We start from the raw sequence: 26,354 nt of genomic DNA, 5'->3' as shown, positions 1-26,354 counted from the left end.
CCGAAACGCTTCCCACCTGGCTGCCTCCAGGGCGGGGCCCCACCTTGCCCTCGCTCGCGGGGCCGCAGGTTACCGTGGGCCGCGGCCGGCACGTGATCTGCGGCGAGCGGAGCGCGGCGGGGGCGGGGCCTGGCGGGAGCCCCGCCCCATCCCGGGCCAGTTAACTGGCTGCTCCAACGCGGGCGCCCACTTCGCGGTGCGGTTGTCTGAGGTGGTCGTGTCCCGGCGCCTGCGGCCATGGCGACGGTGCGGGAGAAGGCGGAGGCGCTGAACCTGTCGGCTTTCCAGAGTCCGGCGCAGAGGCCTCCCGGTAGGTGCCGAGGACCCGGTCCGGAAACCGTGGGGGCCAAGGGGCGGGCGGGGGACGCAGGCTGCGGTTCTCACCCGGGCGGCGACCCCGCCGGGTTACAGCCAGGTCTGCAGCGGCCTCCGCGAGCCCCCGCACTGCTGTGGCTCTTTGGACCCGCGTCCCCTCGGGTGGCTGACGCGCCGGAGCCTGCTGTCCTCGCAGCCAGCTTTCTCCTAAGTTCCCCAGACTTGAACTTCGCCGCGCGCGAGTCTGTGCGCCAGCTGCCTGCTGGGCATTCTCAGTAGGTCTCCAAACGGGCTCCACATCGTTACTGGTGACTGTCTGAGCCACACGCCGTGTCTCCACGGTGTAGCCAGGGGCCGAATGCCTCTCTTGCCCGCTTTGTTCCCCAGACTTCCTGGGAGGGCTGTGAGAAGTTTCTGTTAGTATAAGTTTAAGTTCTACCGGCAGGAACTTGGCATAAAAGGCATTTATTAGTTAACGCTTTCCGGAGAAGCAGTATTAAAATGAACAGAAGTTTTTGATTTTCAGTGGTTGCTTGAGATTAGGGGAGACAGTGAATTTTGCCAGCTTAATCATGTTTTAGGGGGCAGGTTACTTAGGATGTTAGTAAGCTACATGTTGGTTTCTTTAAATGTCCAAACAATTCCAATTCCAATTCCGAACGGAATCGGATGATCAGTTAAAATTCCCGATATGTTAAAATTCCGATTCTAGCATACCCTACATCTCAGTAGATAGAGTTAAGGCGTCCAGATGATACTTGGCTTTCTTGTTTTCCTTTTAGAAAAGTTACACTCCGCTCCCGCCCCTTTCTGTAGCTACTATAGGATAAGCATAAGTTCCCTTATTATTAAGTCTTTCATTTGTGAAAAAGCAAACCATTGAACTTGTGAGTCCTCCCTCAAAGTGACAGTGGTCAGTGGATCGACGTGGGTAAAATTGGATACATCTTAGTGGCCCCGATTTTGTGTTTTACTTACAATTAGAAATGCTCCTTTTAATTTTCAAAATGCTAATGATAAATTGTGATAGACAACCACTTCTCACTTGTACTTTTCTAAGAACTATCTTAATATTGATCTTACTCTCCAATTGAAAGGATTCAAATAAGCGTATGATGGGTACATTCAGAATTTCTCGTGTTTACAGTGTGAAGAGAAGGAGAATACTTCATCGTTTAGGAGTATAACATCAAACAATATTGGAAACAGTCTTGAGAAATCTTTAGGCTTACTTTCTGAGTGAAATTCCCAAATTTTACATGATTAAAAGCCTTGTCTTCTCTTAACAGCTGAAATACCAATTCTGAGCTTTGGTCATTAGTGAACAGGTTCTTATGATAAGGGAATATGTTTTCAAAATTAAATAGATGACTCTTAGAGGAAAGAGTTGAAATGTTGGTTATCGAATTTGAACCCAAGGAAACAGCCACTGTCTCCTGCACACCAGGTGCAGTGGGCCGAGAAGGGCCCGCTGCCTTTTCTCGTCTGTTTTGCTTGCTGCAGTTGGAACCTTACCTGTTATCCTACGTTAATCCCGCTTCCAATCTTTAGGAGCCTTGTCAGTCCCCGTGAGCGCAGTAATGGGAGCCTGTGCTTCTTGGTTCCTTGCTATTCTCTTTCTGTATGCTCTGGCAAGCAGCTTTGTACGTTTCTCTACCTATTAATAATTCTTCCATAGTTTAAAGGGGCTGTAACAACCAGGGACCTGATTTATGTACAAGAAATAAAGTCTATATGCTAACTTTTAGTAAGTCCTTTGAAGATATTTGTTTTTTAATCTAGACAAGAAAGTGGTGTTATCCTGTTATCCCTTTCTAACTGTAACCTAATTCTTTGAATTCACCTGGTATCACTTTTCCAGGGAGCTCAAGTACTTCCCATATGCTGTTTCATTAATCTGTATGAATTAAAGCAAGGGCCAGTGCCTACTTTTGTTGCTAGTTTTCTAAACATATTTTAAAATAGTTCTTTATTTCTTTTACATAGCTTACCTGCAGCCTTCTTTTCAGAGGCAGTGTCAGTCTTCAGTGTGACATCTCTAATGCTGTGTAAGAGGAAGACAAACTTTGGGCTAACCAAAAGCAATATACAGTAAAAGTGTTGCAATATTGATATTGGTGTATAGGAAGTTTTCCCCACTCAGTCACAGCTGCCTAGTTTAACACCCAAAGCCCAGCTCTCTACATTTATCTATTTTCATGAGATTTTGGTTAATGTACAACAAATGTAATTATTTTCCTTTGTCTTAGTTCTGTGAGTAATGTTTTAAAAGCTCTTTTGAAAAATAAAAGTAATTCTTAAATACAATTCTCCCAATCCTAAGTGATTTTGGATTTTATATACTTATCTTCTGATGAAGAGTTAAATCTTCTGGTATGAGTCACATTTGTCTTCTCATCTGCTAATGATCTTTGATTGACTGCTGTTCAGAGCTTGACATCATCACCCAGGTGGTAGGAATGGGTAAAGGGTAAATGAAGGTGGAGACTGTATCCCCTTAGTTCAGAGAAAGGAAGAGTAAGAAAGAGGTCCTCCTTATTTTTCACTTTTTAAATGAATTTACAAATTTTTAGAATAGATCTAGATTTACAAAAAGTCATGAAGTTGGTGCATGGAGTTCCCATATACCCTTCACTCAGATTCCCTTATTGTTGACATCTTACGTTAGGGCTTCCCTGGTAGCGCAATGGTAAAGAATCTGCCTGCCAGACAGGTAGATGAAAGTTCAGTCCCTGGGTCAGCAAGATCGCCTGGAGGAGGAAATGGCAACCTACTCCAGCTATTCTTGCCTGGAGAATCCCATGGACAGAGAAGCCTGACGGGCTATAGTCCGTGGGGTCGCAGAGTGGGACATGATGAACATGAGCACACTGATTATTAACACACTGTTTTGTTAGTACAGTACATTTGTCACAATTAGTGAACTGATACTGATATCCATACTTTTACTCAGCTTTTCTTAGTTTTTGCTGAATATCCTTTTTCTGTTCCAGGGTCCCATCCAGGATGTTATGATACTTTACTGTGAATCCACATCTCCTTTGGCTTTTCTAGATTGAGACAGTTTCCTCTTTCATTTCTATGCGTCTGTTAATTGTTGGATATGCGCCAGTCACTTTACATATGTCTCAGATGACCCTCACAATAACTGAGAGAAGTGGAATTAGCTATGTTTTGCGCCAGAAAAGTTAGGCGGCTTGCCCACGATTGCATTATTAGTAATGATGGAGCCAAGAATAGAACCCAGTTCTCTGGGTCTCTAAAACCCAAGCTGTTGTCTTTCTCTATTCATAGAACCCAGCATTAGGCCTGCTGCATTAATGCAACTTTCCATGTCTAAACAGTATTCACTTAACCCAGGGTTTCTGAGCTTCAGCGTTGTTGACATTTTCTTTGTTGTTGTGGAGGCTGGCCTGTCACTGTATGACTGTGTCCCTGGCCCCTCTACCCACTAAACATCAGTAGCACCTCCCCCCTCCTCGGCACATAACAGCCAAAAATGGCTCCAGACACTGCCAAATGTTCGGGACAGGGGGTAAAATCACCCACTAGGAACTGCTGTGTTAACCCTTCTTTAAAATGTTTTAATAGTTGGCAATAATCTGCAATAAATATTGACTAATTTGAACCTTTGTGAAATACAAGGAAATTTGAAAGAAATGGGCTTCCCTAGTAGCTCAGGAGATGCGGGTTCCATCCCTGGGTCAGGAAGATTCCCTGGAGAAGGAAATGGCAACCCACTCCAGTAGTCCTGCCTGAGAAATCCAGTGGACAGAGGAAAGGTCTCAAAAGAGCTGGACATGACTCAGTGACTAAACGACAACAACAAGGCACTAGCTCACTGTTTCTTCAAGTTTTTGTGCAAAATATGCCGAACATAAGCTGTCTGAATTCTTTTATGTGTGTGTTGGGGGGGCAGTTTAATGCTCAAAAATGAAAATAAAATTGTTACATACTAATTTTGAAGTAACATGTTTTAGTAACATTGTGTGTATATTTACCTTACATTGGGGTCGAGTATTGGGATCCAGTTTTATAATATCTGTTGATCTTCTAAGGAGTTAATCTATTTGAAATGATTACAGAATTGTTTTCACCCTTATATTGGTTCTCATAGCAGGGCCGTAGTTAAAACTGACTATACAGATCATGGCTAATACTCATTAACTGCTTGTGACATATGAGTAAATGTAATTTCTTGACCTGTCTGCCTTATAACTTGATTTTTAGGGAATTATTACTATAATAGCTTGATTATTTAGCATGCATTTTTAAAAAGTAAAGATGATTATTAGTGTTATTACAAATACATGTCAGTTCAATATTAGAAGTTTAACTTTTTGTGGCTGGTAAACTTTTTTGGGTAGATTTCAAATACATGAAAAGGATCGATCTTTGCCTTTGAAAAATAGCTCTTGTTTTCAAGCAGATAACGATGAACCTGCTTGAAAACTGAATGTTAACTAGCCTAGACTTATGTAGTGCTGAAGAGCATGTGTAGTATGTTCTAGACCTAGTTTCAAACAATTTCTGAGCCTCTTGATAGGTTCTTAAAGCTTTTTCTCTGACAGATCAGATTTGTTCCCGTGCTTCGCTTCTTATATTTTGTTTGATTTCAGTGTCCATATCTAAATGGAGAGTGATCTGTTTTAGTCTCTAAAATCCTATAAATCAGCTTAGACCTGAAACCCACCATAAAAATAGTGTTTCACTCTTGTATCAGTAAATGAAGGACCCGCATTATAAAAGTTACGTCTCTTATTCAGAGTTGTTGCAGCTGTTCTCTATAGACTTTGATCATTAGGTTATGATGTCTTTACAACATGCTTAACCAAATGGTAAACGAAGACACATCATTGTAGATAGTGGTGAATTTTAAAAAATTGTCCAGTTCATATGCAAGTGAAGTCTAAGGATAAGCTGAAACTTAAATTCTGATGGCTAGACTTAAAAGCATTCATTTTATACTTCTGGTCTCTTGAATCCTGTTTAGAAGTCTCAGTAATTCTTCTTACTGGGCCATGGTCAGTGATCCCAATGTTCATTTCAGCTCTTGGATGATGATAAATACGAAGTTTCAAACCAGTATGTGGTTGATTTGTGTTCAACTAGTGAAGTCAGCATTAGAAAAACAGGTTATCCTAGTGTGGGTTTTGGCACATTTACTCCTCAAGTCCAGCGTATATTATGTTTTAAAGTATCTGTATGAACATGAGCTAGTTTGGGTCTGTGGGTGGTGATGCTTGAGGGGAAATATCCCAGGATGCAATGGTTGCAAATTAATGGTCAGTGAGAACAGAAAGGACCTGAAAGGGCTGAATTGTATTATGCCTGGAGGACTCTGGAAGCAATTGCATGGCTCACAGGTACCTACTACCCTGCTCTAACCTGTTCTTTAATCTTTTATACTGTGTTATCCAATCTGCAAGACTTCCTGATTTCCCATATTTAAACAGCAAGTTAATATGGGGAAATATATTCTGTATATCCTAATTCCCCTGTGAAGATTAGCCATTTTCATGCCATTGAGGCTCTCACCCCCATCACTTGTCTTATTGATCTCAAATTAATAAGTGAGTCAGCTTTATCCCTTAGGATTTGTATGCTTCCTTATAGCTCAACTGTTGTTATATATGTTTCATCTTTAATATTATTACTAGCCCAGAAGTCTGTTTTGTTGGTACTTAATAGGCAGTCTGAGCTCTGCAAGTTTAAACCTTGCTTATTTTCCTTTCCTGTGTACTGTGGATAGTATATCATAGAATTTATGATATCTATCTTTATTTTAGGATTAATGACTATAAGTGTTTCTAAATAGCTTGGTTAAGGATTTACAGATCTTAAAGTTGTTTTTTGTTTATTTATTTTTTTTAAGCCTTTCATATTTTACTCTTAAACTACTGTTGTCCAACAACATTTGTTTATTTTATCTCATAGGCTTACTTAAAAGTCTTTCAGATAATCCAAGTCTTCAGTGAAAGGTTAATGCTAAAACTATTTGGTGACTTACTTTTAATATATTTATATTTATATATTAGGAAATGCTAATATATATTTAGTAGCATAAAACTGAAGATAAGTTTAATTCACTGAGCCTCAATTTCTTAAAAATAAGATTATTAATAACTATTTCAGAGAAGTTTATTAGGATTAAATGAGAGAAGGCAGAGCTTGTTATATTGTAAGTCCTCAGATGTTAGCTAGTGTTAATATATTGAAGATTTGAAAAAAGACTAACAAGCAAATATTAAGTTCATTTAAATCTCAGCTATAGTCTCTGGTATGTTAGGAAGTTAAGAATTAGTGAAAAAGTGAAAGCGAAGTCACTCAGTTGTGTCTGACTCTTTGTGACCCCATGGACTGTAGCCTTCCAGGCTCCTCTGTCCATGGGATTTTCCAGGCAAGAACACTGGAGTGGATTGCCATTTCCTTCTCCAGGGATCTTCCCAACTCAGGGATTGAACCCAGGTCTCCCACATTGTAGGCAGACGCTTTACCGTCATAGCCACCAGGGAAGTTAAGAATATTAAGTGCTAATCCTCCTTTTATGTAATCATAGTGACTGAAAACAGTACAGCCACTACTAGTTCTGGATACCAGGGAAATGACCTGAATGCATTTTGAGATTCCATCCAGTGTGTGATTCTGGCTCTACTCAGTAGATACTAACTGTAGTGCATGCGTGCATGTTAAGTCACTTCAGTCATCTCCAACTCTTTGCAACCCCATGGGCTGTAGCCCGTCAGGCTCCTCTGTCCATGGGGATTCTCTAAGCAAGAACACTGGAGTGGGTTGCAGTGCTCTCCTCCAGGGGATCTTCCCCACCCAGGAATTGAACTCATGTCTCTTACGTCTCCTGCATTGGCAGGCGGGTTCTTTACCACTAGCACCACCTGGGAAGCCCAACTAACTGCAGTACCAGTAGTAAATTTAGTTTCAACTTGCTTTACTTAGTTGAATCTCCCTAATTTACCTCTTAAAACTACTCACATATTTGGGAAATTGGCATCAGTTACTTCCTTCTTTGTTTAGTAATGCATTATGAAGTATCTGGAATTTTAAAATATTTTGATAATTAAAAACAATCTTGCTGATAATTTAAACTAATATCATAATAATGGGTAGACAGTAAAATTGAGAGTGAAAAAGTGAAAGGTGCTCAGTCGTGTCCCATTCTTTGCAACCCCATGGACTGTATAGTCCATGGAATTCTCCAGGCCAGAATACTGGAGTGGATAGCCTTTCCCTCTCCAGGGGATCTTCCCAACCCAGGGATCGAACCAGGGTCTCCCGCATTGCAGGCAGATTCTTTACCAGCTGAGCCACCAGGGAAGCCCATAGTAAAATTACGCATATACTTTTGGTATTAAAAATAATACAAACAAATAGTAAAGGGTTTTTTGTGTTTGTGTGTATCTCTTAGTAATTTTTATGGTCAGTCAGTCAGTCAGTTCAGTCACTCAGTCGTGTCTGACTCTTTGTAACCCCATGGACTGCAGCACGCCAGACCTCCCTGTCCATCACCAACTCCTGGAGTTTACTCAAACTCATGTTCATTGAATCAGTTGCCATCCAACCATCTTATCCTCTGTCGTCCCCTTCTCCTGCCTTCAATCTTTCCTAGCATCAGGGTTTTTTCAAATGAGTCAGCTCTTTGCATCAGGTGGCCAAAGTATTGGAGCTTCAGCTTCAGCATCATTCCTTCCAATGAATATTCAGGACTGATCTCCTTTAGGATGGACTGGTTGGATCTCCTTGTAGTCCAAGGGACTCTCAAGAGTCTTCTCCAACACCACAGTTCAAAAGCATCAATTCTTCAGCACTCAGCTTTCTTTATAGTCCACCTCTCACATCCATACATGACTACTGGAAAAACCATAGCCTTGACTAGACGGACCTTTGTTGGCAAAGTAACATCTTTGCTTTTTAATATGCTGTCTAGGTTGGTCATAACTTTTCTTCCAAGGAGTAAGCGTCTTTTAATTTCATGGCGCAGTCACCATCTTCATTAATTTTGGGCCCCCAAAAATAAAGTCTGCCACTGTTTCTCCCATCTCTTTGCCATGAAGTGAGGGGACCAGATGCCATGATCTTTGTTTTCTGAACGTTGAGCTTTAAGCCAACTTTTTCACTCTCTTCTTTTGCTTTCATCAAGACGCTGTTTGATGAAACAGTATGAAACATGAACAGTATGAAGAGGCAAAAAGATAGGACACTGAAAGATGAATTCCCCAGGTTGGTAGGTGCCCAGTATGCTACTGGAGATCAGTGGAGAAATAACTCCAGAAAGAGTGAAGAGACAGAGCCAAAGCAAAAACATCACCCAGTAGTGGATGTGACTGATGATGAGAGTAAAGTCCAATGCTGTAAAGAACAATATTGCATAGGAACCTGGAATGTTAGATCCATGAATCAAGGCAAATTGGAAGTGGTCAGACAGGAAATGGCAAGAATGAACGTCAACATTTTAGGAATTAGCGAATTAAAATAGACTGAAATGGGTGAATTTAACTCAGATGACAATTAATATCTACTACTGTGGGCAAGAATCCCTTAGAACTAATGGAGTAGACATCATAGTCAACAAAAGAGTCTGAAATGCAGTACTTGGATGCAATCTCAAAAATGATAGAATGATCTCTGTTCATTTCCAAAACATTCAATATCATGGTAATCCAAGTCTGTGCCCCGACCAGTAATGCTGAAGAAGCTGAAGTTGAACAGTTCTATGAAGATCTATAAGACCTTCTAGAACTAACACCCCCAAAAGATGTCCTTTTCATTATAGGGGACTGGAATGCAAAAGTAGGAAGTCAAGAAACACCTGGGGTAACAGGCAACTTTGGCTGTTGGAGTACAGAATGAAGCAGGGCAAAGGTTAATAGAGTTTTGCCAAGAGAACCCACTGGTCATAGCAAACACTCTCTTCCAACAACACAAGAGAAGACTCTACACATGGACATCAGTAGATGGTCAACACTGAAATCAGATTGATTATATTCTTTGCAGCCAAAGATGGAGAAGCTCTATACAGTCAGCAAAAACAAGACCAGAACTGACTGTGGCTCAGTTCATGAACTCCTTATTGCCAAATTCAGACTTAAATTGAAGAAAGTAGGGAAAACCACTAGACCATTTCAGGTATGACCTAAATCAAATCCCTTAAGATTATACAGTAGAAGTGAAAAATAGATTTAAGAGACTCAGTCTGATAGAGTGCTTGATGAACTATGGACAGAGGTTCGTGACATTGTACAGGAGACAGGGATCATGACCATCCCTAAGAAAAAGAAATGCAAAAAGGCAAAATGGTTGTCTGAGGAGGCCTTACAAATAGCTGTGAAAAGAAGAGAAGCAAAAAAAAAAAAAAAAAAGGAGAAAAGGAAAGATATACCCATTTGAATGCAGAGTCCCAAAGAATAGCAAGGAGAGATAAGAAAGCCTTCCTCAGTGATCAATACAGAGAAATAAAGGACAGCAATAGAACTGGAAAGACTAGAGGTCTTTTCAAGAAAATTAGAGATACCAAGGCAACATTTCATGCAAAGATGGGCTCAACAAAGGACAGAAATGGTATGGACCAGATGGAAGCAGAAGATATTAAGAAGAGGTAGTAAGAATGTACAGAACTGTACAAAAAAGATCTTCACGACCCAGATAATCACGATGATGTGATCACTCACCTAGAGCCAGACATCCTGGAATGTGAAGTCAAGTGGGCTTTAGGAAGCATCACTATGAACAAAGCTAGTGGAGGTGATGGAATTCCAGTTAAGCTATTTCAAATCCTGAAAGATGATGCTGTGAAAGTGCTGCACTCAATATGCCAGCAAATTTGGAAAACTCATCAGTGGCCACAGGACTGGAAAAGGTCAGTTTTCATTCCCATCCCAAAGAAAGGCAATGCCAAAGAATGCTCAAACTACTGCACAATTGCAGTCATCTCACACACTAGTAAAGTAATGCTCAAAATTCTCCAAGCCAGGCTTCAACAATACGTGAACCGTGAACTTCCAGATGTTCAAGCTGGTTTTATTTATTTATTTTTTTTTCAAGCTTGTTTTAGAAAAGGCAGAGGAACCAGAGATCAAATTGCCAACATCCACTGGATCATCAAAAAAGCAAGAGAGTTCCAGAAAAACATCTGTTTCTGCTTTATTGACTATGCCAAAGCCTTTGATTGTGTGGATCACAATAAACTGTGGAAAATTCTGAAAGAAATGGGAATACCAGACCACCCACCTGCCTCTTGAGAGATCTATATGCAGGTCAGGAAGCAACAGTTAGAACTGGACATGGAACAACAGACTGGTTCCAAATAGGAAAAGGAATACATCAAGTCTGTATTTTTATGGTAGATACAAAATTATACTATAAATGAATACACTATGGTTCACTGCAGTCCCTAAATTTATTTCAACACAAAAGATGAATTTCCAATGACCCACTTAAAATTTATGACTTGTGCATTGAGTTGAGGTTTTTTCCCGAGGCATACCCCAAAGCTTATGGGATTTTAGTTTCCCAGTCAGGGATTGAAACCAGGCCGCCCCCCACAGTGGAAGCATGGAGTCCCTACCCCTCAACTGCCAAGGGAATTCCCAGGTGGAGTTTTAATGTGCCTCAGAAATTTATCTTTGCTTTCAATCTTATACACATTCTGTCTGAAAAAGGAAGGAAGGTTTTTTCAAGTCAGAGTTTCTTTAATTATAATTACCCTTATTCTTTAATATTGTACTGTTGCATATTGTTTTTCTTTTTTAGACTGCCTTAAGGGAATAAGTTGGCTTAAAGCTCAACATTCAGAAAACGAAGATCATGGCATCTGGTCCCATCACTTCATGGGAAATAGATGGGGAAACAGTGGAAACAGTGTCAGACTTTATTTTTGGGGGCTCCAAAATCACTGCAGATGGTGATTGCAGCCATGAAATAAAAGACGCTTACTCCTTGGAAGGAAAGTTATGACCAACCTAGATAGGCATATTAAAAAGCAGAGACATTACTTTGCCAACAAAGGTCCGTCTAGTCAAGGCTATGGTTTTTCCAGTGGTCATGTATGGATGTGAGAGTTGGACTGTGAAGAAAGCTGAGTGCCGAAGAATTGATGTTTTTGAACTGTGGCATTGGAGAAGACTCTTGAGAGTCCCTTGGACTGCAAGAAGATCCAACCAGTCCACCTTAAAGGAGATCAGTCCTGTGTGTTCATTGGAAGGACTGACTGATGCTGAAGCTGAAGCTCCAATACTTTGACCACCTCATGCAAAGAGTTGACTCACTGGAAAGACCCTGATGGTAGGAGGGATTGGGGGCAGGAGGAGAAGGGGATGACAGAGAATGAGATGGCTGGATGGCATCACTGACTGGATGGGCATGAGTTTGAGTAAACTCCGGAGTTACTGATGGACAGGGAGGCCTGGCGTGCTGTGATTCATGGTGTCGCAAAGAGTCAGAAACGACTGAGCGACTGAAATGAACTGAACTGAACTAAGGGAAATAAGGCTTCCCTGGTAGCTCAGATAGTTAAGAGTCTACCTGTAATGCAGGAGACTTGAGTTCGATCCCTGGGTTGGGAGGATTCCCTGGAGGAGGGCATGGCAACCCACTCCAGTATTCTTGCCTGGAGAATCCCATGGACAGAGAGCCTTGTGGGCTATGGTCCATGGGGTTGCAAAGAGTCAGACATGACTGAAGCAACTTAGCATGCTCGCACAAGGGAAATAATCAGCTTTCAATTTCTTTGCCAAATATCTTGAAAATAAAGGAAGTTGTATACTTAACAAAAATGAGGGCTTAAAAACTAGAACACTGAATATTCAGAGGGTCATTCAAATAACACATGAAAAGGTATACTGTGTTTCCATAAAAAGAAAGAGCAAGCCAGCTAGCTAGCCAGCAAGCTGATGATTAGCTAGATTTAATTCCATTAGCTTGCTAAAACTTAAGGTCCATTTTCTTTTCATTATTCCTCTTTTTCTTCTTTGTAGCTGTGTCAAATATCAATTTATTAAAGTAAGGGAAAATATAAATCTTTAAAAGCATGTTTTCTTTCTTTTCTATTTGGCTAAAACCTTACTTTATTTCTGTGCTTCTCCTATCCTGCAATAGTCTCTAAGCTCCTGTTGAGCAGGAACCAAACTGTTAATTTCCAAAGCACTTAATTCATGAACATGCATAATAAGAAGCTTTTAAAAATTAGTTTATTCCAACAAGCATTATGTGTGAATGTGTATCTATAACTATACGTCTGTCTGTCTAGCTATCTGTCTGACTAATAAATGCTTTGAAAACATACAGACCGTGGACCAAATCCTAGCACCACAATTACAAGATAATGTTCAGAAGTTGTACTTATCCTCTGTGAGTCTACTTTCCATTTCTCAAATACGACGATGTCTGCTTCATAGAGTTGCTAAGATTAGATCATTCATGTAAGGCATTTAATAGAGTTCCTGAATTGGTAACTGCCCCAAGGTCCTATTGGATTTGCACTGCTCACCCCTGTTTTCACTGTTCTCTGATCTCACCTCTGTTCTTTTCCTCGGTCACCTGAGTAGGTTGTGGTGGCCTCTGTCCTGTTCTCATAGCAGAGCACCACTCTCCCCCTCAAGGCCTTTGCTCTTTCTGTTTTCTTGGCTTTCCGCTCAGATAACTGCACAGCTTGCCCCCTGATTTTACTCAGGCTTCTGCTAAGGGATCACCTTGTCAGAGAGGTCTTTTCTGACCTCCCATCTAAAATAGCCTTCTCTCTCTTACCTGGCTTTACTTACCTACTTGGCACTGATCTAACATACACGTGTTGTCTGTATCTTCCTACAACGTGTGTTTAAGTCCTTAAGAACAGGGACTTTATTTTGCCCGTGCTTGTATCCTAACACATAGAACAGTGTTTAGCGTATAGTAGGCACTAAATTTTTAATTAATTGCTACTAATAATTTCATATTTCAATAACAGGCTGTCCTCATAATTGTTCCTTATGAATAACTTTGGAGATTGCTACTTTTTACTTAAGGTTTGCTTAGACCTTGTTACAAATGAGCGAGGTGAATCTCTGATTTTTCCCATTTCAGGTTTCAGTGTAGCCCAGAAGCCATTTGGAGCCACATATGTTTGGAGCAGCATTATAAACACTCTTCAAACACAGGTGGAGGTGAAAAAACGAAGGCATCATTTAAAAAGACACAATGACTGCTTTGTTGGTTCAGAAGCTGTGGATGTCATTTTTTCTCACCTAATGCAGAATAAATATTTTGGCGATGTAGATATTCCTCGGGCCAAAGTGGTAAGAGTTTGTCAGGCACTTATGGACTACAAAGTATTTGAAGCAGTTCCAACCAAAGTCTTCGGAAAAGACAAAAAACCCACATTTGAAGATAGTAGTTGCAGCCTTTATAGATTCACGACGATACCTAACCAAGACAGTCAATTAGGGAAAGAAAACAAGCTATGTTCACCTTCCGGGTGAGTATATATTAGATTTTCACTTAATATTGGCAGGAAGAGGCACCTTGTTAGCACAGTCAGTCTCAGGATATTGGCAGGGGGGATGTTCACAGGATTTTGTCTACTTTTTAGTGAGATGCTGACTATCTTTTACTTTTGAAATAGAATTAGGCTAAAATCTGGGTCTGCGGGTAAATTTGATAAAGTAGAGTGAACATTTATTTGCTATCTCCTAGAATTCTTATTTGTTCATATATTTAGCAGAAATCATCAACAAATTTTTATTTTCCTGCTTCAAGTTACAATTGTAGTATAAAGAATATTAGAGGTTTATACGCAAAGTGGTATGAGAACAGGAGAGGTGAAGACAAACAGGTGGGTTGTCACTAGAATACAGAAAATAGCAGATGTGAAATATGAAAGGAGCCAGAATGCAGAAAATTTCATAAGACATTTTAGGGAGTTTGCATGTGATCACACAGATGTCAGGGAGGCCATAGAAAGACTCAAAGTATGATGAGATTGACCTTCAGAAAGGTCAGCCTGGCAGCTATATGGACAGCCTAATGGGGAGAGCTAGGTAGGAATCTGTTGCAATACTGTGATCTACAGATGAGGAGGAAGTAGGCAGCAGTGGTGGTGAAGGAGGAACCATTTAAAGGGAGATAATTGTAGAACCCAGTGACGGAAATGGATGTAGATCATAAGTGCATAGTTAATATAGTTATTTGTCATAAAATAAAACTTTTCCCTTTTATTCCCCTCAGCTAGATGGTGAGGAGGTGACCGTGTAATTGAAGCTCTTAAAGTTCAGATCTGACCCAAAGTCAGACATGTAGTGTATTGACTTTGAACAAGTTTTTAAGTCTATGTGTAAAACATGATAAAACTTACTTCTCTGTATACGAAGGAATGTAGTAGGTAGGGCATGGGACTTTCCAAATGTAGATCCCCGTGCTTTATCTGAAACCTTTGGGACAGATGCTTATAGAAATTTGGAACTTTGGAGATTTTAGAAAGCTAATAATATACATATATCATTTACTAGATGACACTCCTAGACACAGAAGACATGGGTTCAATATCTGGGTCAGGAAGATCCCCTGGAGTAGGAAGTGGCAACCCACTCCAGTATTCTTGCCTGGAGAATTCCATAGACAGAAAAGCCTGGCAGACTACAGTCCATGGACTCGCTCAGACAGCTGAGCATGCATGCAGATAACACTCCTAGGGGGATCTGGGACAGCATCTGGTAATCAAATACATTAATATTTCTGCAGTGGAAACATTCATATTAACTGGGATAGATATAAAGGCTATGATAATCTCAGAACAGGTTTTGTCACTGTATGAATTCTGAATAGACAACTTTGAATTTTTCAAAGCTTTTTGGGTTTCAGAATTATGAATAGGGGATTGTAGATCCTTATTTGATGAGCACTGTCTACCAGAGAAGGCCCTGGAAATAGAGATCACTGATAAAAACAATAAGCATAATTAAGTTTGACTATGTCTGATTGTGTTTTAAAATTGGAGACACAATTTTAGTCATTGAATCACTGTAAGTGCTCAAAGGAGAATTTATTTAGAGTGTATATCCAGGCTTGAGAAAGAAGGTGGCATGTCTTATATTTTATTCTCCTCTTAGAATTTGCATTTGTTATGCTTTTGCTCTGAAATACATAAACTGTCTAGAAACTCTTAGCTGTCAAATGCAAAAATATTTCTGTGGGCTTACTAATAAAAATTTATGAAATCCATTTTAGATATGCAGATGTATTATTTAAGTCCTCTGATATGAGATCCGCAAGTTTAGAGGATCTATGGGAAAACCTGAGTTTAAAGCCTGCCAACTCTCCTCATGTAAATATCTCTGCAACCTTGTCTCCACACGGTAAGCTAAAGATGATACAGGAAGGAATAGAAGACTAACTTCAAATAAAGTTATTTAAATTTTTTCAGTCTTAACCTTTATTAGAATTTAGATATTCAGAGCACAAAGAAAGAGCACACTGTGTATTAAAGCTGTTTATATTAAGTTTTAACAGAGGTCTATTATCTTTAACAAATAGATCAGTGTTGCAATTCTGAACACTGACTTTTGTCCTATCAGCTGGCAGAGGTTCAAATCTGAAATGTTTTGCATGCAAATTTTTAAAAAATTTTATTTAAAATCTGCTCTCAGCTCTAGCTTTCCCTAAGATTTTATTAGAGTCACTAAAAATTTTAAAATTACATTAAAACATTAACAGGATTCTTATGTTCTTCTTTGTCTATGGCTGTGGAATGTGGTTTTAATGACAGAGTTCCACCTTCCCTCCCCCATCCCAGTTGTGGAAACCCTGAGTGGAATAATCTGCAGCCAATAGTTTCAGACCAGTTTTCAGACTGAATGAATCATTCTTTCTTCCACGGTCCTTATTAACATGTTATATGACTTGATCTCTTATCAAGCCATATTGCTTTTTACAGTACAAGAATGAAAAGAATTCCTGTTGTCCAGAGTCTATTCTCCTACACTTTAAAACAAATCTTGAATTGTTGTTCCTTTGTTATAAGAAACCACTTCATAAAACTGACTTTCTCTTTTGTTTTCTTTTTCCACAAATTTATTAACTTAGACCTGCCTAGGCAGATACTGTGGTGAGCCTGTAGTAACTATTAATTGTTAACTTCTCCCCTTGTCATTTTCCCTGTGCAGTTATTAATGAAGTATGGCAAGAAGAAACAATAGGGCGACTGCTCCAGCTCATAGACCTTCCTCTCCTTGACTCCCTCCTCAAACGGCAAGAGATGATACCTAAAGTTACTCAACCTAAGAGGCAGCCTGACTTGGTCAACAACAGGAACTATCTGGATCGAGGGATTCTCAAGGCCTACAGTGATTCTCAGTATGTGGAAATACCTGTAATAATTTGAGTGTATTTGTAGGAAGATAATTAGTTTTAAGATAATCTTTTGAATTCTTCTGTCCATACAATCAGATATGCTTTGTCAGTTGATAATATCATTGTTGGGAAAAATGAAGAACAAAATTACTTTGGTCAAAATTGATGAGATTTAAATGTCATTATTTTTCATATTCGTTTTTTTCAACATATATCTTACTTGCATATCAAATGAAGAAAATGATTATGCTCCACCTTCTTTGTTAAAATATAGGTCTGTCTAGTCTCTTAGAGCTGTCTGATCTTACATTTCTAGTACTTCACCAGTTCTACATTCTAATGAACTATTAATATAGTTGAATGTCAAAAGGTAGCTTAAAACCTTATGTGAAAAAAATAATCCCAACATAAGAATTTAAATTACATTAATACAATTTAAATTAATAGGTGAAGGTATTTTATAATTACCTTAAATTTTAAGTACAGAATCAGAAATTGACCTTAAAGATCATCTGTCTACATCTTAAGATGAAGCTGATGACCACAGGAGGTGACCTGACCTGGGTGGTGGCAGACTTAGTTGTCCTGAGTCCACAGCAGTGGAGAATATGATTTTTTTAAAACTATTTGTTGTTGTTGTTCAGTTGATAAGTTGTGTCTGACTCTTTGCGACCCTGTAGACTGCAGCATGCCAGACTCCCCTATCTTTCACTGTCTCCTGGCATTTGCTCAGATTCATGTCCATTGAGTCGGTGATGCTATCTAACCATCTCATCCTCTGCTGCCCCCTTCTCCTTTTGCCTTCCATCTCTCCCAGCTTCAGGGTCTTTTCCAGTGAGTCAGCTCTTTACATCAGGTGGCCAAAATATTGGAGCTTCAGCATCAGTCCTTGCAATGAATATTCAGGGTTGATTTCCTTTAGGATTGAATGGTTGGATCTCCTTGCAGTCCAAGGGACCCTCAAGAGTCTTCTCCAGCACCACAGTTTGAAAGTATCAGTTTGGTGCTCAACCTTCTTTATGGTCAAGTTCTCACATTCATACATGACTGCTGGAAAAACCATAGCTTTGACTATATGGACCTTTTATTGGCAAAGTGCTGTCTCTGCTTTTTAATACACTGTCTAGATTTGTCATAGCTTTTCTTCCAAGAAGCAAACATCTTTTAATTTCATGGCTGTAGTCACTGTCTGCAGTGATTTTGGAGCCCAAAAAAATAAAATGTCACTGTTTCAATTTTTTCCCCATCTATTTGCCACAAAGTGATGGGAATGGATGCTATGATCTTAGTTTTTTAAATGTTGAGTTTCAAGCCAGGTTTTTCACTCTCCTCTTTCACCCTCATTAAGAGGCTCTTTAGTTCCTTTTCCCTTTCTTCCATTAGAGTGCTAGCATCTGCCTATCTGAGGTTGCTGATATTTCTCCCAGCAGTCTTGATTCCAGCTTGTGATTCATCTAGGCCAGCATCTTGCATGATGTACTCTGCATGTAAGTTAAATAAGTAGGGTGACAATACACCACCTTGTCATACTCCTTTCCCAATTTTGAATTAGTCAGTTGTTCCATGTTCAGTTCTGTTGCTTCTTGACGCACATGCAGTTTTCCCAGGAGACAGGTAAGATGGTCTGGTACTCTCATCTCTTTTAGACTTTCCCACAGTTTGTTGTGATACACACAGTCAAAGGCTTTAGTGTAGTCAATGAAGCAGATGTTTTTCTGCAATTCCCTAGCTTTCTCCAGGATCCACTGAATGTTGGCAATTTGATCTTTGGTTCCTCTGCCTTTTCTAAACCCAGATTGTATATTCTGGAAGTTCTTGGTTCATGTACTGCTGAAGCCTGTATTAACAAGTTGAATATTAAAAGTTAGTTATTCTGTTTCTTAAAATGTAGCAATTTTCTTAAGTTACCCGACTGGGATTTTATTAGAAATGTCTAATTAACATTTAAATATTTTGAAACCCTAACTTGCCTTCCTCTTTTCTCTTCTAGCCAGAGTTAGAGATGATAGGTCATACCCAGAGCTTTGAAGTAAGCCACACTATATCAGAAAAATGCTGGTTTAGGAATCAGATCTGGGATATAGTCCTGCCTGGGACTCTGAGCTAGTAACTTAGAGTTTCTGGACCTCCATAGTAAATTTAAGGAGTAGAATTTGAATTCTGATGTCCTTTTCAGGCTTGTATTATAGTGGATAGCTTCTGTTTTTGCTTTAAAAAAGAGTGAAGGCATACTAAAATCAACTTTTTATCTGTGATACATGACCAGCTATAGAATTATACATATCTATTATACAAGCTGTAAAGAATTATACATATCTTTGGCTTCCCAGGTGGCTCAGTGGTAAAGAATCCGCCTGCCAAGCAGGAGACATGGGTTTCATTCCTGGGTCAGGAAGATCCCCTGGAGCAGGAGATGGCAACCCATTCCAGTATTCTTGCCCGGAAAATCACATGAAACCCTGGCGGGCTACAGTCCATGGGGTCACAAACAGTCAAACATGACTTACAGCAAATAGCAGCAGGAAAGGTGTATAGAGATTCATCTTAGTAGGAAACTTGAAACAGCTAGTAAATCAGGTACGGGTTTATTGGTTATCCTTTGCTTTTTAAAATAATTATTTTCTCTCATAGGGAAGATGAGTGGCTCTCTTCAGCAATTGACTGCTTGGAATACCTTCCAGACCAGATGGTGGTAGACATAAGCAGAAACTTTCCTGAGCAACCAGATAGAATAGACTTAGTGAAAGAACTTCTGTTTGATGCCATTAGCAAATATTACAGTAGTAGGGAACCTCTGTTAAATCACTTATCTGATGTTCATAATGGAATTGCAGAACTCCTAGGTAAGTAAGATGTTACTGAATACTAGAATTTCTCTTTGGAGGGAACAGGACAAAGTCTTTTGTCCCAAAATTAACCAAAATGGTACTACTTCAAGCTGGGAGTGGATCTAGACTAATTCATGGAAAGTATTTTTCCGAAACTTCCAGGGTTCATTTGGAAAGCAGCTTTACTGAGCTCTGAAGTTGTGCAGGGACTTCTGGTTGCTACAGGTGAATGCTGCTCTCATTCACTGGAAACTTAATAAGCATAGAGTAGCAGTTCTCTTTTTCAGAAAGTGTTACCAGCACTCACCATTCTCCATTCATCCTCTTCACAATGGCAGACACTCTGCTTTGTCCCTGTACCAGTGAGGCAGACCGTTCCACGTGGTTTGTTGAAAACAAATTTCAAAGAATCCTACTTTTCTCAGAGTTGGCTATATCAGTACTGTATACATAGTGTACCCTTGAAATGTTGTGAATTATTGGAAAATGTGGGCTGAGAATTTATTTACAAAGCCACGTTAGATTTAATATCCTAAGATTTGTGAATGACAAGGACTTAGGACTTGCCAATTTGAGTATAGGCTTTCTTGATGGTATTGGTCATTCATTGTAATTCCTAGTCTCTTTGTTTTGCTGTTGAACATACTTTTGGATAAGTTTACTGATTAGCTTAAGTTTTAGCTTGACTTATGTTCCCTTTGATATAGTTGTGTCTGGTCAAAATTAAAGCATTTTTTTCCTTTTGGCAAAAGTGAATGGGAAGACTGAAATAGCATTAGAAGCTACTCAGCTCTTTCTAAAGCTTTTGGATTCCCAAAATAGAGAAGAATTTAGAAGACTGCTGTATTTCATGGCTGTTGCAGCACATCCTTCTGAATTTAAATTACAGCAAGAAGTAAGTCTTTTGTCTAAATGTTAATTGTATTCAGTATCTGTAATACTTACAGGACATATTATTCCATTATCAGCATCAAGCATGCGGAAATGGATAGTAGCCATTAATATTTAACATTGATTTTTATATTACATTTATTCTTATAAATAAATTCTATTGGGTATATGTTCTTTTACAGAGTGATAACCGAATGGTTGTGAAAAGAATATTCTCAAAAGCTATTGTTCACAATAAAAATTTATCCAAAGGCAAAACTGATCTTCTGGTACTCTTTTTAATGGATCATCAAAAAGATGTTTTTAAGGTAAAACTCTGAAAGTAAAGTTGAGCTTATGTAATAGAACACTAAATTAAAATGCGTAATGTTCCATGTACTGCCTTCTTCTTCTTCTTTTTTTTTAAAGATTCCTGGAACTCTACATAAAATTGTCAGTGTTAAGCTCATGGACATTCAGAAGGGAAGAGACCCAAACAGAGACACAGGTAATCTGAGAAGTACTCCTTCCATGTCTCACGAGGATAAGCAGTTGCATTTTAGTTTCTGCTAGATTCTAACCCATCTTCTCAGAGCTATTCAGACTTAGCAGAGAGCCTTTTTATGTCAGAAAAGCAACCTGACAGGGTTAGAAAGTCAGCAGTGCTTAGCACCTTTACATGCATTTTATAAAGTGGGGGTAAAAATATATATATATATATAAGTGTAAAAGTGGTTTTTTTCTTGTTAAATCTGAGGACTAGATTCATTAACTGAACTTTTTACTTTTAAACTTTAAGGATACATTTATTGCCAGAGAATTGATCGAAGTGATTATTCTGACCGTACAAGGAAGACAACCAAGGATGAGCTATTGAATTTACTAAAAAATATTGATGAGGATTCAAAACTTTCCACCAAAGAGAAGAAAAAATTGTTAGGTCAATTCTATAAGTGTCACCCAGACGTCTTTATTGAGTATTTTGGGGACTGAGTTTCCAGTGTCTGTATATAACTTGTGTATTTTAAGAATAAATTATGTATCCTAAAGATTCAATCATATTGTAATATTAGATGTTCCTCTAAGTATGAAACTGTACATAATAAAACATTTTTTGTATAATCTTTTGTGAAACTGAGTATTAGATGGTGTATTGCTGTTAAGTATTGGCCTCTCTCAGGAGAGTTGATTTATAATTATTGTGCACAATACTTTATAGAACATCCTAGGAATTTAAATGATGGGACATTGTGGTGTTTATAAAAAAGAGTATTAAACAGTAAGAAAGTCTGTTACAAGTTAATAGGAGTGTGGTTTGTACCTTGAAAGGTATATTTCTTGAAGATACAAGATAGAAATTTAGGCTATGCTAAAGTGAATTTGTCAGTTACCATAAATTGTAGACAAGTCAGAAATTGAACTGTCCCAATGCTTTTGACAACTTCAGCATCTTTTAAAGCTTATTGTGGATAATTTCAAACATACATAAATATGGGGAGAATAGAATAATGAGCCCTTCGTGATTTCATCATCCAGTTGCAACAGTTGTCAACTCATGGCGAGTCTTATTTAATCTATTCTGGGCTCCCACCTCAGCATATTTAATACATCCTATCACTTCATCTATAAAATTTCAGAAAAAAAATAACAAAATTTCAGTATGTATGACTAGAAGATAAGGACATTAAAAACATAACCCCAGTATCATTATTACACACACACACAGTCACAATTCCTTAATATCTTCAAAAATGCAGTCAGTGTTCACATTTTCTGATCTGTAATGACTGTGACATTCAAGTAGGGATCCAAACAGAGTTCATACATTGCAGTTGGTTAATGTGCTTCTTAAATCTTTATAGGTTTTTCTCTCTGTCTCTCCTCCCTTCTTCTTTTCTCTGTTATTCAGTAAACCTGGTCGGCTGTTCTTGAGTTTCCCACAATCTGGATTTAGCTGATTGCAAGCCTGTACTCTCCTGTATCATATTCCTCTGTGTCCTTCATTCCTTGTAAATTAGTCATTAGAACTAACATCTCAACAACTTTTTATTCAAGTTAATGATGATTTTGGAACAACTGCACTGTCACAGTATACTTGGTAAATAGGCATGCAATATAATACTTGTAATTTGTATAATACAATTTTAAATTATGCATTTTTACAATAATAAAACCAAAAGATTAAAATGAGACTGAATTTTAAATTCAGACTTTTAATGAAGGGTAGGAAACTAAAACCATGTACCAATATGCTAGCCTGTCAGTCTTTTGTTTTCAAAGATATACTGGCTAGTCTTTAAAAAGGAAAAATTTGAGGACTCATCTGTAGTACGTAATATAATTCTAATAGAGTAAGGACTAGTTACGTCAGGTGGGTGCTTTTGTGATGTGTATTTGGCTTTGTTGCATAGGCAGGAAAGGAAGGCAGCTGTTTACAGTGAAGTGAAAGAGAAGACAGTTCATGATTTAAGTGTGAGGAAGTTTTCAGAAACAAACTACTGCAAGTGTGGTGAGACCATAGCTGACAGAGCAACAGTGTGTGTACTTCCTGATTTGCAACCTTTATTTTGCCCATAATGGAATAAACATCATTATTTGGCAACAAAACTAACACCTCTCCTTCAGGGGAACGCAGAACTTTCTAGTTATATTCATGGTCCTAGGAAAAAAAGCATTCTAATACAATGTTAATTTCATGGAAAATCTAGTAAAACCAGAGTTTACCTCAAACTTCATAAGCGTAAAGTTTTAAGAAAATTGGTCATGTTTATGGGAAGCACTGTCAGAGTTTTAAACTATAGGTCTGGTGCTCCCTGAATGCCCAGTAGCCCATGGCTGAGCCCTGATCTGAAGGGCTTCCCTGGTGGCTCAGCTGGTAAAGAATCCACCTGCAATGTGGGAGACCTGGGTTTGATCCCTGGGTTGGGAAGATCCCCTGGAGAAGGGATAGGCTACCCATTCCAGTATTCTGGCCTGGAGAATTCCACGGATTGTATAGTCCATGGGGTCAGAAAGACTTGGACATGACTGAGCGACTTTCACTTTTAAGCCCTGATCCAGACTACCCAGAGGCTAATGAGACGATGGAAAAAAATCAGCTTGGCTGATCAAGTTCTAAATAGAGAAATTACTTTATGAAGGACCAGTGACTGAAAAAGAAGCTAGTGTGTAGTGTAGAGAGATGAGTGAAGCTGAATGCAGCAAGAAGCAGGAAGTGATTGTGAGAGATCCTGTGTCCTGGGGAGATGATGGAATAGTACCAACCACCAGAGCGGCGGCCAAACCAGGTAACCTGGCAGTGAACTCTCTCTACCTTGAGGTGATTTGAGTTTCCAGTTCGTGTAGCCAAAAAGCAAACTGGAACATGTGTTAATGTTTTTTAATATTTAAAGGAAACAATTCAAAATATAGCAAAAGATGAGAAGCCATCCAAGTCAAATCTATGGTGTTGCAGCATCTTCTCCACATGAGAAAATTGTTTATACTAATGAAGGAGGGCATGGCAACCCACTCCAGTATTTGTGCCGGGAGAAGCCCACGGACAGAGGAGCCTGGCGGGCTACAGTCCATGGGATCACAAAGAGTTGAACACGACTGAAGTTTGAGGACACATGGACAGAATGCTTCAAGGAAGGTAGGGGACCTGGAGGTGGGGGACATCTCTAGGAAGGTGGTTTTAGCCTGGCTGCCTCTTAGAATCACCTGGGAAGCTTAAGAATTCTTGCCTGGCATCACCACCCATGCCATCCCTCTGTGTTTCAGATGATAGCTTTAGAAAACATCCATCCCACCCCCCAACCCCAGGAGATTCTAAGGTGAGGTCAGAGTTGGGAACAACTAATCTGGAGACTGTGGTATATTGGAAAGACTGATGCTGAAGCTCCAATACTTTGGCCACCTGATGCAAAGAGCTGACTCACTGGAAAAGACCCTGATGCTGGGGAAAATTGAAGGCAAAAGGAGGAGGAGTGGCAGAGAATGCGATGGTTATATAGCATTAGTGACTAATGGACCCGAGTTGAGCAAACTCTGGGAGATAGTGGAGGACAGAGAGGCCTGGCATGCTGCCGTCCAAGGGGTCATAAAGAGTCATATTAGCAACTGAACAACAAAAAGTATATTCTAGACTCTGAAGTGAGAACTGAATGTTTTCTTCCTAAATGTTAGTTCCAGTTAATATCTTATGGCACCTCCCTCCCCCTCAAAGTGAATCCTCTTCTGAGAACTGTGTGTTTCAGGAAAAATTCTTATTTTAATATGCTAGTTAATGAATGGCTTGAGGGTGTTGAAATATTGCATACAGCCTTCAATACTTTAGGAATAACTGCCCACGTGTGATCTATTTAGAAGTGGCCTTTGAAAGCAACTCCTAATTCCACTCCATCTTGTTTTGTTCTAGTTATTTAACAAGTTTATAGGCTGCAGGTAGGAGGCTTCATTTTAAGGCATACATGTTTGATGTTCAGTTTTAAAGCATTTTACAAAAGAACAGATAAAAGTTACGGAGCTTTTACTTTTGAAGATTAGGCCCCCCACAACTATTTCTATTCGTTTAGTTTGCTGTCTTATTATACAGGCTGAGAAAATCATGGTTTTCTTGGATCAGCAACTGTTAAGGACAGCCACGACCCGGGTACCTGGGACAAAGGGGAAGGAGGCTTCAGAACAAGCTTGTCGTAACACGCTATGTTTCCTTTCGGGAATACAGATTGCACATAAAATGCTGAATGCTATGTTTCTGAGCTCTCTAAACCGAGTTGAACCCTCATGAGACGTCTTTGCCTCCTTGCCTTCCATCTTTTCAGGGCGAAGGTCTCGCTCTTCTATCGACTAAGTGCAGCGGCCGCTTGGATAAAAGAGGTGACTCAAACCAAATCGAATCTGTGCCGTTAAAATGAAACTTGGCCATCCAGGTGGTGGGCAAGACTTTTTTTTAACAACCAAAAGGAGGGGAGGGGAACAAATACCGTGGCTATAAACCATGATGTAATATTTAAATTTGAAAACCAGGGCGGGGAAGGCTTTGCACCGAAACAGCCAATCCTTTCGCTTTCCTCGACTGCCTCCGCGCCGCCTCCCCCGCAGCCGGTCTTTCCGTACAGAAACATGGCGCCGCCCTCTGTGCGGCGGGGGCCTCCCGGCTCCGAGTCACAGCCCCCTGAGCCCCTCAACTGGCACCGGGCCGCGCCTCCCGCCTTCCCGTAAGGGAACATGGCGACGCCCCATGTGGGACAGGCGCCTCCAGGCTGAGAGCTTCCTCCCGCTACCCGACATTGAGGAGCCGCAGCGCTGGCCGCTACCCACCCGAGCCCGGCGGGGAGGACCGCTCGTAGCGCAGCGAAGGATGCGGCCTCCGAGGGGCAGAGGTTGAACCGGCCCTGCCCGCCGCGCATCCTCCCCGCCTCCGCCGCGGCCGCCGCCAGATCCCCGGCCGAGCGGCAGGAGGGAAGACGCCCGCTCCGCTGCAGGTGAGGGAAGCGGATGCGCAGGCTGGCCGCCCTGCGGAGCCCGCACGCGAGGAACGAGGTCGAGAATGCAGGCATTGCTTCGCCGTTTCCGTCGATCGGGTCCCAGTGATGTCGGGTGGAGGCGAGGAAGAGGCAGACACAGCCGGCAGGTTGAGGCTTAGAGCGGTCTTTGTCCCACCCCTCGAGGCCATCCTCCAGGCGCGCCTCGCTATCTCCCGGCCCGGCCACTCCCTCTCCGGCCCAAACAGTTGTTTACAACGGAATCCGGACGCTGGGCGTGCGTGGCCCCGAGTGCTGGAGAAAGGGTTTCTCGCCGGCGTTGGACAGAGCTCCTTGCTGTTGCTGAAAGACCCTTTCTCCTGGGGAGACTTGAGAGCAGTTTGGGCTCGGCGTGAGGCTCAGATAGTGTTCACGGCAAGTGCAAGGATCCTCCTACCCTCGGTTCCCTTTTTAGGCATGGCAGGAGTTGGGGATTGTTGAATGAATGAGCACACTGCACGCAGTTAAATGGTTCCTCGTTGCATCCTGTATAGCCCTGTAA

General features: G+C 40.3%; 2 protein-coding genes across 8 annotated transcripts in view; both read left to right on the top strand.

The window, feature by feature from the left end:
- The first annotated feature begins 173 nt into the window (after positions 1-173).
- DEPDC7 (DEP domain containing 7) lies at positions 174-21,467 on the top strand. The gene is made up of 9 exons (XM_020899036.2): positions 174-310; positions 13,387-13,777; positions 15,526-15,653; positions 16,461-16,650; positions 19,279-19,490; positions 20,228-20,370; positions 20,549-20,674; positions 20,775-20,853; positions 21,145-21,467. The coding sequence occupies exons 1-9, from the start codon at positions 238-240 to the stop codon at positions 21,336-21,338; spliced, it is 1,536 nt and encodes a 511-aa protein (XP_020754695.2). The 5' UTR covers positions 174-237; the 3' UTR covers positions 21,339-21,467.
- Positions 21,468-25,724: 4,257 nt separating this feature from the next.
- TCP11L1 (t-complex 11 like 1) overlaps positions 25,725-26,354 on the top strand; it is a 36,796-nt gene continuing 36,166 nt past the window's right edge. For 4 of the 7 annotated variants that reach the window (XR_011489921.1, XM_020899030.2, XM_070473201.1 and 1 more), the window contains exon 1: positions 25,725-25,813. The gene's annotated coding sequence lies outside the window, so the exon portion shown is untranslated. Of the gene's footprint in view, positions 25,814-25,848; positions 25,872-26,135; positions 26,228-26,354 lie in introns of those variants that run through there. The other 3 variants (XM_070473203.1, XM_020899034.2, XM_020899029.2) reach the window with 3 other exon arrangements.

Source organism: Odocoileus virginianus, chromosome 10, assembly GCF_023699985.2.
Source record: "Odocoileus virginianus isolate 20LAN1187 ecotype Illinois chromosome 10, Ovbor_1.2, whole genome shotgun sequence".
Taxonomy (NCBI): Eukaryota; Metazoa; Chordata; class Mammalia; order Artiodactyla; family Cervidae; genus Odocoileus; species Odocoileus virginianus.
The sequence above is the reverse complement of the archived record's forward strand: the minus strand, read 5'-3'. Positions and strand labels throughout refer to the sequence as shown.